The 19,620-nt window shown below is 39.5% G+C and overlaps 1 protein-coding gene across 2 annotated transcripts in view; it reads right to left on the reverse strand.

Moving 5' to 3' along the window:
• Window positions 1-1,927: 1,927 nt before the first annotated feature.
• Window positions 1,928-19,620, reverse strand: part of LOC145481834 (ephrin type-B receptor 1-B-like) — a 58,873-nt gene continuing 41,180 nt past the window's right edge. Inside the window, exons 1-20 of one of the 2 annotated variants that reach the window (XM_081460379.1) lie at window positions 19,319-19,403; window positions 19,082-19,206; window positions 16,575-16,718; window positions 14,841-15,456; window positions 14,440-14,487; window positions 13,766-14,116; window positions 12,758-12,963; window positions 12,519-12,582; window positions 12,084-12,186; window positions 11,606-11,655; window positions 11,146-11,292; window positions 10,655-10,731; window positions 10,349-10,454; window positions 9,698-9,759; window positions 9,383-9,481; window positions 8,531-8,650; window positions 7,718-7,867; window positions 5,382-5,426; window positions 4,623-4,777; window positions 1,928-3,292 (exon numbers count right to left, since the gene is read on the reverse strand). In XM_081460379.1, coding sequence (XP_081316505.1) covers window positions 3,037-3,292; window positions 4,623-4,777; window positions 5,382-5,426; window positions 7,718-7,867; window positions 8,531-8,650; window positions 9,383-9,481; window positions 9,698-9,759; window positions 10,349-10,454; window positions 10,655-10,731; window positions 11,146-11,292; window positions 11,606-11,655; window positions 12,084-12,186; window positions 12,519-12,582; window positions 12,758-12,963; window positions 13,766-14,116; window positions 14,440-14,487; window positions 14,841-15,456; window positions 16,575-16,703 — 2,784 coding nt within the window. In that variant the 5' untranslated portion in view covers window positions 16,704-16,718; window positions 19,082-19,206; window positions 19,319-19,403 and the 3' untranslated portion in view covers window positions 1,928-3,036. Of the gene's footprint in view, window positions 3,293-4,622; window positions 4,778-5,381; window positions 5,427-7,717; window positions 7,868-8,530; window positions 8,651-9,382; window positions 9,482-9,697; window positions 9,760-10,348; window positions 10,455-10,654; window positions 10,732-11,145; window positions 11,293-11,605; window positions 11,656-12,083; window positions 12,187-12,518; window positions 12,583-12,757; window positions 12,964-13,765; window positions 14,117-14,439; window positions 14,488-14,840; window positions 15,457-16,574; window positions 16,719-19,081; window positions 19,207-19,318; window positions 19,404-19,620 lie in introns of those variants that run through there. The other variant, XM_081460380.1, reaches the window with a different exon arrangement.

Consider the following 19,620-nt stretch of genomic DNA (forward strand, 5'->3'; position numbering starts at 1 on the left):
GCTTACGACGAAAATACTTAAGCAAAATTCCAACAGACGTAAACGCGTTGAGTTGTGGGCCAAAAAGATGAAAAATTTCGGGAATTTCGGACGCCATTTCCCCCGCGCGACATCCGCAAAAATTCTCGCAGCATGTACGCGCGTGTGCCGCAGGTGATGGCGCAATTTGTTCTAAAAATAGAATTATTGTTCCATATCATGGGGACAGCCCCAATACTTGAAATAGCGCGCGCTTACGGTCTCCGTACCCGATTATGGCTCCTGATTGCATTTAATAGGCCAATTCCGATATATTAAACTTCTAACTTGGCTACGAGGCTAGGGGAATAAAACAAAAGAGATTAATTATTCATCTCTCATCCTCGATGCGATTTCTTTTCTTTGATTCCCCTAAGCCTCGAAGCCAAGTTAGAATATTAATATATCGGAATTGGCCTATTCGCCACCCTTGGGTATTTTTACTAGGAGTCTGGGCTCCAGGATGAGTAACTCTATAACAGACCATTTTCGATATATTAAAATGCTAACTAATGTCGGCAAGTGTTTTAGCGGCAACACATATTTCACTATCCTCGAAACATCACGCACGGCAAAGAAACGCCAACACCAGCGCCTGTAGGAAGATGATTTCTTCAGCATCTCCGAACGTTTAATCCACGTCAAAGAAAAAGCACAGGAGTTACTTCTTGTGAATTTATTACTTGGAGCATTCCCTCCAACTTATTACTTTTCAGAAGTCTTCTTTTTTTATCTGGCCTCAAATGTACCGAAGGATGCTACCGGTTTCAACGTTTCATCTGTTCGCGTGTTTGAAAAAACGGGCCGGACGGTGACGATATCGTGTGCTGTGTGCGGGCTGGATTCCAACATGTTTCTTCAACATTTGTTTCTTCAACATTTTTAAACACTTCCGTTGCTATCGTCCACGCAAAAGTGACAAAACTAGCCACCTGGGGAAAATGGTTTTTAAAACCTTCCGTTTTAGATCATTAACGTGTGGAACGGAAATTTGCCATTTTCATCTTGGGAGGTAATAAAAAGATTTATTTATACTTTTAAATGAGTCAAGCTGTTGCGATTTGGCGAAACGTATATCTTTTTCATATTTTTAAGAAAAAATCACGTTACTTACAAAAAGATATGAAAGGAAAACACTGTAGAACAGTGTGTTGCCCTCTGCATAGAACGAAAAGCCCTGGAACTGAATCCATGGCATAAAAGTTCTTAATACTTAGTATTGTCAAGAAAGTTTGAACAAGACTTTTGGTAGAAAATCTGTAGAAATGTTAGACTGCGTGGCATTGAGGGTACGGTAATTTTACGGTGAGAAGACTGGGTTTTTAGTTGTTGCCACGATTAGCATTTCACAAAATGAAAGTGCGAGCAGCTGCTTCTTCTGGTTTTGCCAGTAAATAGACTTGTTGTGGTATTGCTGCTATTTGGTTACTACTGCTTCACATACCACAGTTTTCTATCGATTCGACGCAACTTGATTTGCTTTTAAATTTTATCTCACGGTTTTAAACTTCCTTAAAAGCTTCTTGTTTTTCTGTATATTAGGTGCCCAGCAGCTAACAGCAGAGTGCTGGTGCTACCATATTTGGTGATTGACTTTCCTCAGTCCTATAAGACTGGGCCACGATTAACGTGCGTGGAAAACTATAGTATGAAGCAAGCAAACCCATTCCGTCCATTCTTGTCAGTGAAATAAAAGCAGATCGAGAGGTAGAAATATCTCGGAAACATACGTGCGTGGGATTTTCGTTTTTTTTTTTGACTCAAAGCCCCTAGATCGAGTAATTACTTCCCAAAATTTGAACTAATAGACTAGCAATGGGAAAAATCTTCTCCGGTAGCAATCAGGCTGGAATACCACACAGTATTTCTGTGGCACACAACTTTGAATATTACGTTAAACTACAAAGAATAAGAAAAAAAGAAATACGTGTTTATTTCATATTGAAATAGTGTACAAAAATAGCAACTAACTTTCAGATATTAGAAAATATCAAAATTTAAAAAGTATCCCTGTATAGTATGGGAGATCGCAAATTACTAGTTTGTTCCGAGACATACTCTCCGTTCTATGTTTGAACATATCAAGTACTGGGGCTTCCCAACAGAGATGGACTCCGATTCTTGCGTATTTTCCCCCTTTTTTCGGGAGGGGGGAGCGGAAGGGGGAAGTTGCTTTATTTTGGGGACAGTAGTGGTGTAAAGTTTACACCATTAAATGCAGTTTATAGAAAACTAATAACGAAGCAATTGCCATTATAAAGGTATCAGAACCATCGTGAGCTTTTACACAAATACTGCCATCTTGTATGTATAAATTAAAGTCTATAAGTCGTACCCAGTCACTATTTATCGAGTGGGATGGAAAATATCCCAGAATCCCCCTCATGCGTTGTAATTTGATCTCCATTCAGACTCCCTCCGTCGTCTCTTTTCCAACCGGATAAACATAGCGATTTGGCACCAGTCAGAATACTTTTGTTCAAAATGAAAATTGTTGGGCAACGTTATACCTGTGAGAGTTCGTACTAATTTTGGAATTGTTTAATAAACCCTTCAATTGCAAAAAAATTGGCAGAAACGACCCTTGCTCCTAAAACGAACTTTAACAGTGAGTGTTTAACACTGTCAGTATCAGCATTATCGCATTTCGTTTCTTTTCTTTTCTTTTGGTGCGTTTTGCATTTTTACTGATTCTTTTTCTTAAAGATTTACCACTTGTCCAATTTGTTCCTGAAATTCCTCTTTGCTATTTTGTATTTACTATCTGTATTGATTTTACTATTTTGTAATGAATAAGTTTGCGATAAAAACTGAACGAAAATCCATAATAAAACTGATTTAAAAAGACCTACTGTTCTTCAATGTTAACTAAAAAAAAAATTTTATCTAAAAACATTAACTTTATCAGTTGTTTGATCAAAAGAACCAAATTTAAAGTATAACAATTACACTTCTTTCGTATAATTTTTGGTTCTTATAGCAAACATTTGTTCCAATCAGCCACGTTTTCTCTCCCGTCTATTTTGCGGCTTTCTCTTCATCCATGCCCTTGTTGTGACGTTGTGAATTCATAGCCTTGATACTCTTTTTCATTTTATTTCGATGTCCAGCCAACTTAATTCCTATTTCGTTTAAATCCTCTTCATTCAAATGAGCGACCTTGTTGAGGGTGTTGACGCCATTAGCTTGGAATGTTTCCAAATACTTCTCCATGTTGATGTATTTTAGCCAGTCGTCCACGGACTGAAATTCTGGTAAATTGACCTCGATAGATCTGAAAGTAATAAAAACAGGTAAAATTATAAAGAAACGACTTGACTGGGCGTCGTCGTTGTTTTATTGTTGTTACTGTGTCCTTGTCGTTACAATGGCTTTGATAGTGACTGACTAGCCTGCGAACGCAGACGTATTTCCGGCTGTCGCTTGTCTCCGCCAAAAATAGAGTCCGCGAACCCGAGCCAGGAAACGATTTCTGTGAGGTAATGACTTTTGTTTCTCTTTGGCCAATCAGATTCCATGATAGAATGAAACTCGAGTGCTCCTCGCGCAGTAGTTCCGGGGCTACTTGAGCTAAACTGTCATTGGCTTAAAATTCCTACGTCACAGAAATCGTTTCCTGGCTCGGGTTCGCAGACGTTATTTTCGGCGCAGACAAGCGACAGCCGGAAATACATCTGCGTTCGCAGGCTAGTGACTGACATGTAATACCAGGCACTGTTATTGTAACCAGAATGAATCTAATAGTGACATTTAGCACCAAGGTTTTCAGCGGAAATCTCAAACGGCAAACCGCTAGAAGTCACTTGACTAAGCGCTGCGGTCACGTTTGGAGTTCTCTACGTGGGTTTTCGACGCCGAGAAGTGGGTTTGCACGTAAGTGATTTACCTGAACATTTTTTTTTTATCCTGAATTTCTGTTTATACCACGTCGTCAGTAAGAAATTTAGTAAGCCAGTAGTACATGCTTAGATATAATTTTTAGCCAATGAGTGAAAACAGGACTTTCTGTTGCCATTTGAACATCAAACACTGCTGTTGTCTGGAAATTGAACATGGCGGCATCTTCAAGTGAAATTATTCTTTATGTTTTTGTAACTAAACTGATAGAAGTCACAAACGTCTAACGCCAAACCGGCGCCTAACCCGAAACTGCCGTTTGCTGTTTGCCGTTTTCATGGAAACCTTGGCATGGTGTTAAATGTCTCTAATATTTCCAGAACCACCCTAGCTTTAGTATCTTCATTAACCGACTCAAATTGAGATCAGTGCACGGTAAATAGTTATCAAAGGAGATTTTCTAAGGGTTTTAGAAGTGCGACCTCTCTTCCAATACGCAAGGAAAACAGTGACGAGAACAGTGAAGTGTTTTATAGTATAAATTTGGTGATTACTGTGTTTTTATGTCTCTCTTTATTCATTTCTTTTTTAATGCATTATGGCCAAGGTTGAAGTTAAAAGTTAAGTCTTCGTCATGGCAGTGGCCGATCAGGCCGGAGTTTATTCCGGTTTCTGATGCACCACTACTCCCCCAAGGATGGGATGCGAGTCCATCACAGGGCCACCTCTAGTATTAAATTCATATATTCATATTAAATAGTACTTACGTATCTGGGAGAGACGATGAGACATAATCCTTTAGAAGTTCTGGGGATCGAATTAGTTCATCAAAGCGACTAACGATCTCAGAAAACTTGGGTCGTTTACTTTTGTCTTTCCCCCAGCAATCCAACATTAAGGAATACAGAACTTTCGGGCAGCCCTTGCGATAGGAAATAACCAAGCAAATTAATTAGTTAATTCATAGACCGGAATTGAAGTACATAAAAGTAGTTATACAAAACTTACAAGAAATCATCAGTCCAAAATCTGATATAATTGGACGCATAAAGTAGGGATACATGGGCCATTGGAAAAAACCTCTTTTTTTGTGGTGGATTTTCATTAATTTGTGGTGGATTACATCGACGTCGATAACGTCAGGATCGAGGTGTGGCTCATGAATAGAATAAGCTAAATTTGTACAACAAATTATTCAGGGACACTTTTAAGGATAGATTGCCTGGTGTAACTCATCCAAATCAGCAGTCCTTAGATTTTTTCTTTCAGTTATTTCTATATTGGGAGCAAACATGTAATCCTTTTACAACCCAAAAAAAACAAAAAACAAAAAAAACGATAACTTCAACACTAGCAGCACTTCATATGCGATGCGTAAAATTTAAAATTTTAGAAATAGGTGAAGAAAGCGTAAGACAGTGGAGGTACAGTTGTGCCCGTTTCTACACGTTCCTGACTAACTTCAGCTTTTACACACCCATCAAATGTTAAAAATTGCAAAACAAACGTTAACCAATTTTCCGCACCTGAGGAGACTGCAATCTGTATCCAAATTGTACTCTGTTGATAACCTGTTTAAAAAACACGATAAACGAGTTAAAGAAGCTACGCATCTTGGAAAGTATAACCTAAAATTTTCACGTTCGTCGTTTGCAATCCGTGGTAATCCTTAATTATAACCACCCTTGTTCCTCGAGCTGTATTGTTAATTATTATTATCTCTTTGATGTTTTGTATCTTGGCAAACTACTATATTTTCAGGTTCCCTTCAATTTAAAAGTACTTTTGTACGTGGCCAAAATAACTCAAAATGCCGTGACTGAGTTCCTTTCAAAGACTTCAAAGCGCTATTTAAGGTTTTAAATAGTCTGGTCCTTATTGACTATTAACTACTTACTAAGCGAGAATGAGGTTTTTACGGGAAAATCTCAGACCGAGACCTTGCCGTATTGACCGAGCGACCGGCAAGGAGATTTTCCGAGGTTTGAGATCTTCTCGTAAAGACTGAACGATCGAGGTTAATAAGTAGTTTATTACACGGCTTTTTGCTTGGTTAAGTTTTTGCAGACCCGTAATCGGCCCGTTGGCATTACGGGAGAATAATGCCCTAGTATTAGCCAATCAGAGCGTGTTATACCGGCTACAAACGCAAGTCATATAATAAATTTCTGTAAACACGCAGCACCTTGTTCCAGTGAAACCAAGATAGGAGACATTATTTCAAGTTAAAGCTGTGACGTTTCATTAATACTTGAGTATGTTAAAGTGTCCAATCGACTACAGTAGAACTCCAGAATAACGTATTGCTCTGTCTACAGCAAAGACTTTAAAATCAACATGGGTAACGGATTAATAAGTAGTAACTTATCTTCTCACGCTCATCGAAATGGGAAGGAATACGTTTCTAAATAGTCCGAGTTTTATACTGTTAAACAACAATTACAGTGAATAAGTCACTAAGTAAGTGGCCAGTCAGTCAGTCAGTCAGTCAGTCAGTCAGGCAGGCAGGCAGGCAGGCAGGCAGGCAGGCAGGCAGGCAGGCAGGCAGGCAGGCAGGCAGTCAGTCAATCAGTCAGTCAGTCAGTCAACAGTCAGTCCATAAGCGTACGGGCAATTTTTTCCAGGGGTAGCGGTGAATCATTTTCACATGCAAAAAATTTTCGCAAGTTGCCCAAATTTCTCTAAAACAATCGAGTACAAATGAGGGGCACAGGATTCACTAACATTGGCCTGAATATGCAGTGAAAATAATCTTACATTTCAATCCACAATGAGAATCAGCTCTTGATCTATCATATAGACCACGTTAAGAAATTACTGTCTCTGTCATTGCGAGGGCCGAAAATATCAAATATACGATCCATGTCATTGTTTAGTTCAGAGTTGGCCGTATTCCTTTTAATGTTAATGTTACTTTTAATGTTACTGACACGCTGTTGCCCCATATGTTGTTGCGGTGGTATTCTGCGCATCGTACTGAATGATCCGCGCTCTGCAGAACATGATGTAGCAGGTATCACCACAATAATATTCACCACATTAGAAAACTCTGGCAACGTATCAAATTTTTCGTTCTCATGCGTTGTCTGCAGTATTTCTGAAACAGTCGTGAGTCAGTGGAACCCGCGCTAACGACGAAAACTCGCGTATATTTTCTGCTCAGCTTCCAGAATCTCACCGTCGTTTTCGTAAAATTTAGCGATGCGGGGGAAGCTTTCTTTATCAGGCGTTTCCCTGTGACACATATCTCCCAAAGCACAGAGTATTTCCTGGTCGTTTCCACTGAACCTGATCTTAAGCTCAGAAAGCACATTATCGAGGGACCCGTAAATGCTTAAAAGTTAAGTTGACATTGAGAATGAAAAAAATTTCGGATTCTTACAAAAATAAAGCTTTTTTCCAGTGACAATTTGAGACACGAAAAAATAAGGGGTGTTAAGAAAATGCTGATTCGCACTATTTTTGAGTATTAAGTCTCACGTTATTGTATATTGGTTACCAGTATTGTTATTCTGTTTGTCAGTAGCATTGTAATGTTTCGAAACAAATGGAAGCGTTTTAAAAACCCGTTGCCCAAATTTCTCTTGTTGCCCCAAAACACTGACTTGCCCAAATTGTGGGGGAGGGGGGGGGGGGAGGGGAGGAGAGGGCTGCAGCACCCCAAGCCCCTCCGGGCGTACAACTATGATCATGAGTTAGTCACTCAGCTAGAGAGTCCGTCAACCAGTCACTCAGTCAGTGAACCAGTCATCAGTCAGTCACTCAGCTAGAGAGTCAGTCAACCAGTCAGCCAGCCTGTCAGACAGTCAGACATATCTCCTCGTTTCAAGAATTTTTTGCAGCAAGGTTACACATCACTTACATCGTAGTTGTTCCATTCTCCATAAGGTCTATCACAGAAAGTCATGATCTCCCAGAGCAAAACACCAAAACTCCACACGTCACTAGCAGAGCTGAACGTTCGATGTTTAAGCGCCTCGGGTGCGGTCCAACGAACGGGAATTTTACCTCCCTTTGGGGTAATCAAAAGAAACACGATTTAATGTTAAGAAACGAAATACAGTATTTACTAAGGAACGTGCAAGAAAAACAACGAAAGCAAGAAACAGTTACTGTTCGGGTTTCAGAAAGGCTTATACAAGTCAATCCCACAGAAAGGCAGTTTGAAGGTCATTACTCTTGACAGAATAAGGCATTACACTGTTAGTTAGTTGTCTCATTTTCTTATGTGCGTGATTTATGCAACAGAGAATGTTTAAAGGTTCTTTTAAACTATTGAAGTGGCCACGACGAAGAAGCTTGATGATCTCATTAACATCCCCATGTTTCCTTTTTTTTTTTTTTTTTTCTTTTTAGGCAGTTGATGTAGGGTCTTCTCGAGGTGTGCCACTGCATTACAACAATCCAATACAGATATTACTAGAATAATTACAAGAAAATATATGGAAGATCATACATCTGAACTGCGGAGGAAGATTATGATGAACGCGTGATTGATAATAGCAGTTATATATATACACACAACTTGAGCCCTTGTGAAATCATAGCCTGAAAAAAATTCAGGCTTGAACGAGATTCGAACCATGACCTCTGCAATACCGCTGCAGTGCTCTACCAACTGAACTATCTAACCAACTCGGTTTCGCAGTTTTGATTGAAAAACTTGAGCATGTACCTCAGTCTCGTAATCCAGTGGCTCTTGATCGTCTTTAGCATGTAACTCTCTTGAAAGACCAAAATCAGACACCTTGCACAGCATGTTTTCACCAACAAGCACATTACGAGCTGCGAGATCCTAAACCACAGGAAACATTTAAAACAGTTTAGTGAGTTTAATTGATAAATTAGGTTTGGATTAAACTTTGACTAAGGGATATCAACATTAATTTGCCCAACTATGTCACCATGCTACGTACATGATACAACGATTGCGCTCTCCCCCCTCCTCTCCTCCTCCCCCGCGCCTCGCCTGTTAATTTTGTTTTTCTGATATGCGCAATACAGACCTAACCTTTTATCAAGTATTAAAACAATCCAGTCTGCCTTGGAGACTCACGAAATCCTTCAAGGCACTCAGATAATGAGTGGAACTTTTTCGTCATGTAAAAATGGTGATAATATTGAAAGAGGCTCCCTGACAATTTTACGTCTGTGTCGGTTCAAATGGCCCATCAGGCAGTTTATCCCAGTTTCCGTAGCATGGAGCGACTAGGAGTATTTCTACTATCCCCTGGGGTGTAAGTCCCTTGGGGATGTTGGTCCATTGCAGGGCTACCCCCAACATTAAATTAACCGGTACCCATTTACACACTTGTGTGGGGAGAGGCACTGTAAGAGTAAACTGTCTTGCGCAAGAACACATCGTAATGACCTCGGCCAGGACTCGAACCAGGAACGCTCGGTCAAACACCAGCGCGCTTACCATTAGGCCACCGCACCGCCCATTTCATGGGTACTAGTAACGTACCTAAGTCGATCGCAGAACTGATAGTTATTAGTACACTATCTTTACCACGTATATACTTACCCGATGAATAAAGTTCATATCGGAAAGATACACCATTCCACAGGCCACGCCCCTAGCCATTCCTATCAACTGAAGGCTCGTCAACTGTCCTTTACGTTTCTACAAAGAAGAAATTCGACTTTTCTATTAGTTCATTTATTAGTCACTTTGAGGTCTTTCAGAGGAGACGTAAGTCTAATCTTATTTACTTCCTTTTAACTGTTTAAAGTTCCATCTCACCCAAACAAAGAGGATTGGACTTTCCGGGAATTTATGTGATGCAACAAAAATACCCAGCAAAAACACAAGCATGAGAAAGATCTTCAGTAAATGTACCTGTAAGAAGTGATCTAGTGAACCACTCTCCAGGAATTCTGTGAGAATCATCATCGGCCTGCCTACAAATGCAAATTGATTATAAACTGATTAAATAAATAAATAAATAAATAATAAAGCTAATCAAGAGAAGATCAAGGTACGATCTCTTGGAGTAGTTTGATTTATTTATCGATTGTTTAAAAGTTTGATTGATTTATTCATTGATTGGTTGACTGACCGCTTGATTGGTTGGTTGGTTGATTGAATTGACCTATTTTTTGACTTGCGGATTGGGCCTGAGAAGAAGCTAAAGAGGACAGGATAGCCTGTGGGCAGAGAGACTGCAGCCAAGTCCATAACTTGGAGAACGGACAAATGATGATGATTGATCTGGGACATTCTGACAAGCATAACAAAAGAAGAGAGGGAGGGGTGGGAAATTGCAGCAGGTTTCATTTTCCTTGAATTATAAGAACATACAGGTGATACATAGTTGATACATACTATGAACCTTGTAAATGGCCCAACTCACCATGACTCTTTATAGCTCACCGGTTAGAGCACCCGATCATCATTTCGAATTGATGTTGGGACTCAGATTCTTACGTTGTTTCACGCACTCCATGTTTTAAAAATTTACAACTTTCTCTCTTTCTATATACCACTTACTTTGTGTAACAACTCCTATGAGTCCGATAACATTTGGATGATCAAACTGACACATGATGGATGCTTCTGACAAGAAGTCCTTTTGGTTTTTCTCGCTGGAACCGGGCTGGAATGAAAGAGAAGACCAGCGTTGTAACATCAGTTTAACTTGTATTGTTTTTTACATATATTCTTACGGGCCTTGTTTTGAGTACAGGAATAATCTTTTGCACTTTAGTTGTTTGAGTGTTTAACAACTCAGCTTTTAGTTTTGCTACAAAATTCTACCAAAGGATTAAAGCAGCAAACGTAAAGAGATCAACTTACCCTCAAGACTTTGACAGCGACAATCTTCTTGCCTTCTCGAGTCTTAAGTAGGCCTTTGTACACGTCTGCAAACTCTCCTGAAATACAAAACATGAGGATAAGCAATCGAAACAGTGACGGGCAAAATAACTGAGATACCTGGCTATGGCTCGAACCCGGACAGCGCAATCCGGAGACTAGCGCACTAACCATGAGGCCATCACGCCTCCCTCGCCATTATGTGGACGACCCAGTAATGGCTTACAGTGTATAACAGCTCAGCCAATCAGGCTGCAGCATTTGCATTAGTGTACTAGTAAAATAGGCCAATTTCGATAAATTAGGATTCTAACTTGACTCGGAGGCTTGGCGGAATAAAACAAAACAAATCACATCGAAGTCGAGGAATGAATAATTTAAAATTTATTTTGTTTTATTTCCTCATGCCTCGGATCCAAGTTAGCATTTTATTATATCGAAATTGGCCTATTGTATTAAGGAGTAATATCTACCTTGTCCGATCATTCCCTCTAGTTTAGTGTCACTTCTGTCAAGTTCATTCGTAAACTTCGATATCAGTTCCATTAAATCCAGATAGTTTCCAGGGTCGATATACTGGTTTCGCTGATCCATGGGATTCGTAGTTTGTAATTCACTTCCTTTAAACAAAATATTGCAGGCAATATTGACGTTTACTAAGAGTTACAACACTTGTATGCAGTTTCGTTGACAATGCGCATCTGCTAAAATATTGTTATCTCGAGCGAATGTGTTCGGAGTGGAAAGAAATTAATGGAACTTAACACGAGAAAGCTTCCAGAAAGTCTTCTTATTTTCCTTAATGGCAACATCTCGTTTTATACAGTGAGGCAAATTTATGCATTAATAGTCGATTCTTTAGCACCTAACACGGGTTAACCGGTACAGACGTCTTAATTGCGTTATATAGAATATGGACGTTTTTGAACCTACCTATTTCAATGCTTTTCATATAGGCTTTCTCTACACTCTTTCGCCCCTTCCTAGTAGTATACACATTGAAGCATTAAGTTGACACATAGATATAAGTTAGTCTCATTTATTTGGATAAGCAACGATAATTGATTGGTGGTTAGAGAGGTAGGTTGGTTGGTTAAGGTAGATAAGTGGGTGGGTGGGTAGGTATGCACGCAGGTTGGTAGGTAAGTTGGTTGGTTAAGGTAGATGAGTGAGTGCGTAGGTAGGTAGACAAGTAGGTATGGTAGGAAGGTAAGTAAGTGAGTAGGAAGGTAGATACGTTAGGTAGATACGTTTCATCTACGTAGATACGTTAGGTAATTAGATAGGTAAGTAGATAGGTAGATTGATGTATTACGAGGGAAGGTGGACCAGTAGATGTCTCGACCTAAACTTTAATAAATCAATTTAATGACTGGAACAAATCCAAAAGGTACTTATTTAAGAGACCCACCTTCTGCGGAGAATAATAATGACAACAAGTATTATTAAAAGAATTAACGCCAGTCCTCCGCCTCCTGCACTGAATGCAATTATCTCAAACGCCTTCGATCCATCTGTGGTAATATAACAGACAGAAATGATTAAGTATTAATTACAGGTCATCAATCGTGCGATAAAAGGTATATCAACCCTAATCAGCCAATAAGTCAAGCTGAAGTCAAAGTCCATGTCAAGATCCATGACAACCTTTAATATAGCTTTCTTACTTTGAAGTGCCATATCCGTGGCATTTCTAAGAGTTTTTTCTTCAGGTGAATTTTTTTTGTTCTAGTTCCAACAAGACTAGATGGGAAAATGATAAACGTGAAATCGTTTACAAGAAAGAGCAGGAATAATTATGTTAATCTTAACTTGATAATTATTTTAAAATTTTTAACAAACGAACCAGTTCTAAGTGTAAAGGTCTCTGTCCCAGCAGGTCCTTTACCGATGTTATTCACTGCAAATACCTGAGGAAAAAAAAGACCAGTGCGCTTTAATTAGCTTCAATGGTTTGTTTGTTTGTTTGTTTGTTTGTTTTTGCCTGCTTGTCTGCTTGCTTTCATAGCATAAAACTTCAAGATAACATCTAATTGCTCGCGTGTTAAACTGCTTACCCAAACTACGAATTCAAAGTTTACCTACCTGGAATTCATAAGTTTTTCCCGCCATTAGATTTTCAAACTGCAATTTAGTTTCCTGTGTAGTTCTTGACTCGTTATCTGAAGAATCATCCTCCCTTGCGTATGTCACGTGATAATCTTTAATAACGCCATTCTTTTCTTGTAAAATCCATGACAAAATAACGGCATCTTCCGGTTGTGCAACCGATACTTCGGGTTTTCCAGGAACTATAATGTGAAAAATAAACCAATCAAGAACATCAAGTTCCAAGCGTGATCTCTTAAACCTTGGCCACAGCAAATTACTGCTGCACGCCACACAAAATTTATTTGTTTCCGATTGGTCGAGAGCGTACAATTAATGCAAAATCGTACAGTCGTAAGCCGTTATATACAGAAACAGCTTTTTAAAAGGTGACCAAGCATACCGTATTTTCAAATGTACATCCCGATCACGAATAAACGCCGATTTGAGATATGCGTGTGTTCAGGCACTAGCAGTTATTTGAAGAGGGCCTTGTGGAAACGATTTTCGTTAATTGACAGCCTTCACAGGGAAGGTAGAAAACGTCTGAATACGAGCCAAGTGGCCCATCAGGCCGGTGCTTATCTCGGATTTCTGTAGCACGAAGCGACAACGAGTATTTCTACTCCCCCCTAGATGGGATGCTAGTTCATCGCAGGGTTACCCCCAGTATTTAATTCGCCGTTACCCATTTGTACTGGGTAGAGAGAGGCACTCTGAGAGTAAAATATCTTGCCCGAGAACACAACACAATGTACCTGGTCAGGGCTCGAACCCCGACCGCTCGATCCGAAGACGAGCGTACTAACCACGAGGCCACAGGACCTCCCACTAACAGTCCTTCACGATGATTCTGTAATGTTGCATTCAGTTGGCGTTGAGAAACGTTTGGATTGGACCAAAGCAAATCAAATTAATAGCAATCATCTGTGTTAGATGATTTACAGAGGAGATGATTATTATCTTACAGCATATTGTAAATTTTCCACAAACTCAAAAACTCACTTGCTCCATTAGTCCTTACGGTGATTGCTGCAAAGTTTCCTTCAACTCCATGTCTTCGTTTCGCCACGTCACTCACTCTGTTTTTAGCGTAGATTTTAAAAGTGTAATTCACAAATGACGAAAGGTTCGTTATCAACACATGGGTCACATTTAAAACGTCCCTATACGGTAAGTTTCCACACTTTTCATCAACACACTCGTTGTCGTCTGCATCCTCGCATGGCCTAGAGCAATCGACGTCATAGTACACAAGTGTCCGGTTACCGGTTATTGCAGGCGGGAGCCATCTTAACTCCACTGCACTTTGGTTGATGAATGCAACGCTAATGCTTCTCGGGACGGTTGGAAGAACTAAAAGCAGCAAAAATCGACCTTTTTATTAGTTAGTACATGTATTTCAGGATGCTAGCGAGTAAGGAAACAAGGCATCCTAAAATTAACACTTGAAAGAGCCGTGATGCTTAAATACACCTAAATTCCAAATTATGGACAATCCCAGATGCATTCTGAAGATTGTAAGGTAATAATTCTGACGAAATTTAAACATTCATGTTGAAAGTAAAGGCACAATTAATGTGTGAATTGATGCTAAAATTGTAATGAGTTCTAGATTTCTGACTGAGATCTGAGTCCATCCAAAAGGTATCACAAATTAATTTTGTAGCATTTCTTACCTGTACAAATAAGGCCCGTCTGGTCATTGTATTTTCCATTTGGACAAGCTAAAACAAGAATGCACCAACTGAGATAAGAGCAGAAAGGGAAATAATATTTATTGTACAGCATTGTACTTATTCACCTAGGAACCTTTCAGCGATTGCTACCATGCAGTTACAAGTTCCACAGTGTTTTCGCTGCATTTTAAATAGAGCGAAATAGAACACGCTGGTTTCTGTGGTTCTTCCTAAAAAGAGAGACTGAGCTCAATGATGGGGTTGCTTCAATATTCCTAAAAGGAAAGGGGAAACAAAAAAGCCATATACGACAATAAAAGGTAATGTATGTGACCGCAACAGTCAATCTCATGTACATTTTCAAGTTAATCGAGTTTAAATCGTAAATGCAGCAACATTACCTTCGCATATCCCTCCATTATTCTCCATATCTTCTTTACAAATACATCTTCCTTCAAGTTCAGTGGTGTTCCACTCGCCATTACTTTCACAGTGAACGTACAAACTGCCAGGTACTTGAACAGCATCTTTGATACAGTTTCCTTTAACTCGAATGGTGTCAGAATCATTTGCTGGCGCTACAGTCCTTGGTAGTGACACCAAATTGCTTCCGAGTGTTTCATCAGGGCAAATGTTATAAGTGACTTTGACAGAGAACAGAGTACTACAGGCTCCATAATTATGGAATGCCAAGATAGTATACTGTCCCTTAACAAGAACGTTTATTGTTTCGGAATTTCTCGAATTGATAGCCTGTTTAATTTCTGCCACTCTTTCATACGCTGTTGTGTCAATGAGTGGGTCAGGATATTCAGTTGATTCTTTAATAAACTGGTCTGACTGGTTTACGTACAAGTCAAAAACATTTACGCACTGAGGACAACTTGTGATTCGGTAAGTGACAGTGATATCGATCCTGTTTGCTTTTCCGACTGTGATTTGATCACTCAACAGCCATTTGTTTGACTGTTGCGAGTTACAAGCCGTATATCGTGCAGGGTTAGTCCGTCTATCCCACTGCAAAATAAAGAATTAGTGACAAATCAACCAACAATCAATGGGTCATTAAAACTCAAAATCAAATACTGGTTATGCTATTTGTCTTCCGGGAAGACTCCAATATAAAAGGACGGGGGTGCTCGAAGAAAATTTTAAAAAATCGCCACCAAGATCCTGTTTTGTGGACATGGCTTAGAGTTTTTTCACCCCTAAGTGGTACAAATTCTTACATTAAAACAACACATTAACTGACACTGACTTTTTTCGGTTCCATTCCCTACAAAGTAGAATATAAAAGCAGAGACCGACACAACGTAGGATGATTTTTTTGAAGGTGCACTATATTTCGGCTGATCAGGCACAATGAGAATTTTACATTGGGACGTATTTTTTTGTAGAATATTTTCGTAATACCGGAAATGCGTAAAACTAATTGACAGTGTAAATTAACGATATGCATATGGTAAAATAAAATAATGAAAAAAGATAATAAAAGGAAACCATTAATACGTTTCTTCGCGGATGTTCAGACCATCGGGATCAATTGTTCTGCCTTTTTGAATTAAAAAAGCTTCCTGGCCTTACGGATAGAGTCTCGGTTGGAAAATATTTTTTCGATGGGGATTAATTGCATGTCGTTAGCAGTGTGGGAAAAAAGTACCAGAAAAGCTCCTGCTTTTGAGGCTTTACAACCTAAGAGGTGTCAAACCTTTTTTAACCCCTAAAATGTACGACGAACACCCCCATCCTTTTTATATGGGAGTTCCCCCCCCCCTCGGGATTTGTCTATGCAGTAAAACCCAAATACTGTGTTCCCAGTTATTCTTACTGAACTGTAGCCCGTGTACATCCGCCCCCTCCCCTCAAAAAAATCTCCCCGATTTTTTGGAGGGGAGGAGACGGATGTACACAAGCTAACTGAACCGTTCATCGGATAGCCTACGTAGCTTGGTGGTTTTTAAGCAATTTGCTCGCGCTCAAATTGCTTAAAAAATTGCTTAAACCGCCAAGGCTATTCATCGGACGGTTAATAACTGAGCGCTCGTGGAACAGTGGGCGACACGCTATTTGCCTTGGGAAAGGACTGGCTTAAATTAAAGTTCGTCATCATGTTAAAGGTTAGCGTTTAAACTTACCCCTGATGGTGCAGGCGGCTTACTAATCCAACTCCAATTGTGTTCGTCGTCTGTGTTTTCTAGTTGAACTGATGACGCCAATGCTACAAACGTCAAGGTGATCAAAACTGCGGTCCAAAACTTCTGCATGTTGATCAGTCATAACTTATAAATAAGAGGAAATATAAAATTTAGTTTGGCAGCTATTGCCACAAAATTGATACTTTCAATATGGCGGACGACTGACGAGGTTCGAAGAGCGAAATATATTCAGAACTACCGCGTTTACAGCTTTTATACAGTTTGTATATATTTACATTTTTATTTTTGAAAGATTAAATGCTTCGAATGTGAATAGAAGACGTGATAAACGTGTCTTCATCTTATTCTTCTCATTACTCCAACACATTCCTGGCCTCGGCAAGTCAAATTTCCCGGAGTAGCTGTCTGGAATAACAACAAAGATCAGAAATTGCAAATATATCTAAACTATTTCTGTCGACAATAGGCTCGCTCTCGGAAAACTGTTGGCTTCTCGAAACAGCTGATGCCCAAGGAAAAATATCTGAGTATATTTTCGCGCCAAATGGAGGTTATTGTGGTTATTATCCTTCAAATATTTTTTCGCAACAGGCAAATTGCGTTGTTCAATTTTTTTCTCTTAAGCCCGCTTGTTTACAGGAAAGTTTTCACGGACGAGTACTAACCATACAGGTATTCTCCTGGCACGGGCACTCGTCTGTAAATAATTTGGTTGGGTAGACGCGGTTTGCGGGAAACAAAAGAATACAGACAAATGTATGGAAAATTAAAATAATCAACTAAGCGTTTTCTAGCCAAGCTACATCCTTCAAACTTGGTGAATACAATCTTCTACCTGGTATTTTAACGTTACGATTCACAAATTGTGTAAAGTTCAATTTTGGACAAAGTTATTTGCCATCGGATACCCATACAGTGAAACACTGTAATTTCTGCCAGCTTTCCCTATCCGTCAAGATGGCGTCGAAAACCGTGATAAGGCCCATTAGATCTGTATTTTATTGTACCTTACATTTTGTAGCATTTAACGTACTGTACTATAAACTTAATGACTGATCCCTAAGGAAACAGCAAGATTTTGTCTTCCCGAGAATCTCGATGTTAGCTGTTGCCGCGTGACCATAAATCAACCAATAAGAGTGCGCATTAGAATCACCCAAACCCCAGCTATTTAACAATTCAAGCTATTTCCGTCATGGTAAATTTACTGGCATAATGCAAGCTAAGTTTTCGCGGTGGAAATGAAAATAAAGTGAAAAGTCGTTGCTGAATGTGTTAACTGACATACAGTGAAACCTGTATTCAGCGGAACCCTGGGTCCGCTCAAAACAGGTTCTAATATGTTTTACAATAATAGTTAATTCTTAACTCTTTTGTGTTACAGTGTAACACACTGAAAGGTAAAACACTGCTCAAAGGACAATGTCTAGTCAGCAATACATGTATTAATCTGAAATAATCACTTAGCTTAAAACGACATCGCTGAACAATGTTAATTAAAGGAGTCTTAGCTGGACCTTTAGAAGTAAAAAGTTCTTGAAGTGTCCGCTTATCGCAGGTTTTGCGCAACAAAATGGTTTAATATTGGTGTCCGCGTCCGCTTAACAGCGGTGTCCGCTGAATGCAGGTTTATTTTAAAGTAAATATGGGAGGAAAATTTTGGGACTTAAGCTGGTGACTACTTAATAGAGGGTTTCCGCTTAATATAGGGTCATTAATACAGGTTTTGCTGTATGAAGCATTGTCGCCGAAATTTAAGCTGAACTAAAGTTCAAGTTATTTCCGCCATGATGAATTCAGTGACGTAATGCAAGCATCGTCGCCTAAACAAAAGTGAAAAGTCATTGCTGAATGTGGTAGACTGTGTGATAGATGATGAATTGTCGCCGAATTTAAGCTGAACTGAAATCTCATTCCAGCCTTATATCAGCTCTATCAACATCGCCAGGAAAGGAGCGAATATTGTAATAGACAAACATTTATGAAGAACAAAACATATTTGCAAATTAAACAAACAAATTAACTCCACTTTAGCGCCATCGTTACACGGTATTAACATTCGTTCTGACGCGGGCATAAGCGGACACTAAGCAATGATATCAGAACTCTGTTTCATGTTCCAGATTTATTTTAGGAACTGACTCTTTATGAGATCTCACAGCTTTACTCAAAGGGCAAAAGCCCTCCAAAGCTGAAATTGACTGAGCGGGCGATAACTTCCGCATGGCAACGAACAGTGTTGTGGCGCAGTATTTTCTCTTATTGCACGGCATTGATTCATCGATCTACTGGTCAGCTACTGGCAGCCATGAGATGATCAGTTGGATGTGAGAAGGCACGTCAGTTCCCATGCACTGAAAGTCTGATGGTATGTTTTGACGAAGATTACACTCGACTGAAAGCGATTACATTTCGCAAATGTCAACTGTTTAACTCACGTTATCACTCACGGAATGTATGCATTTCGTTACAAGTTATATACTTACCAGTTCGTGATCGACAAACAATCTTGATTCATCGAAAGAATCTTTGAAAGAGTAGCCCAAGGTCAGACAACACGAACATAGGGCAGAGACTGCATTGCTTCTACGGTTGACCTGGTCTGCGCCAACTAAATAGAGATATGCAATAAGTATGTAGATATCAAATACTTATAATTTGACAAAGAATGATGTCACTGTCAAAACTGAAAAGATCAGTTTACGTGACTACATAGTACCCACCAGTGTCGCGGTTTTAGTGTGGCTGGAAAAAGTCTTACAGTTTGAAAATGTGTCCTGACTTAGCCATTGTTTGGGAAAGCTTATAGCGGTGGACTGTGCTAAAGGTTTGCATGGCGTGACTCTGATCTGTGGGGCAAACAGTCAGCAGATATTGTCCTAAAACAAAGCTCTCTCAAAGATTTGCATGTTATTACGTTAATTAACGAAGGAGAACGAGCAAGGGTTCCCTGCTTTTCTCTGGTTGAAAAGGCAAAAAGATGTTTGCTGTTGTAGTTTTCACAGTATTTTATACAGAGCGCGCA

This window comes from Orbicella franksi, chromosome 3 (assembly GCF_964199315.1).
Source record: "Orbicella franksi chromosome 3, jaOrbFran1.1, whole genome shotgun sequence".
NCBI lineage: Eukaryota > Metazoa > Cnidaria > Anthozoa > Scleractinia > Merulinidae > Orbicella > Orbicella franksi.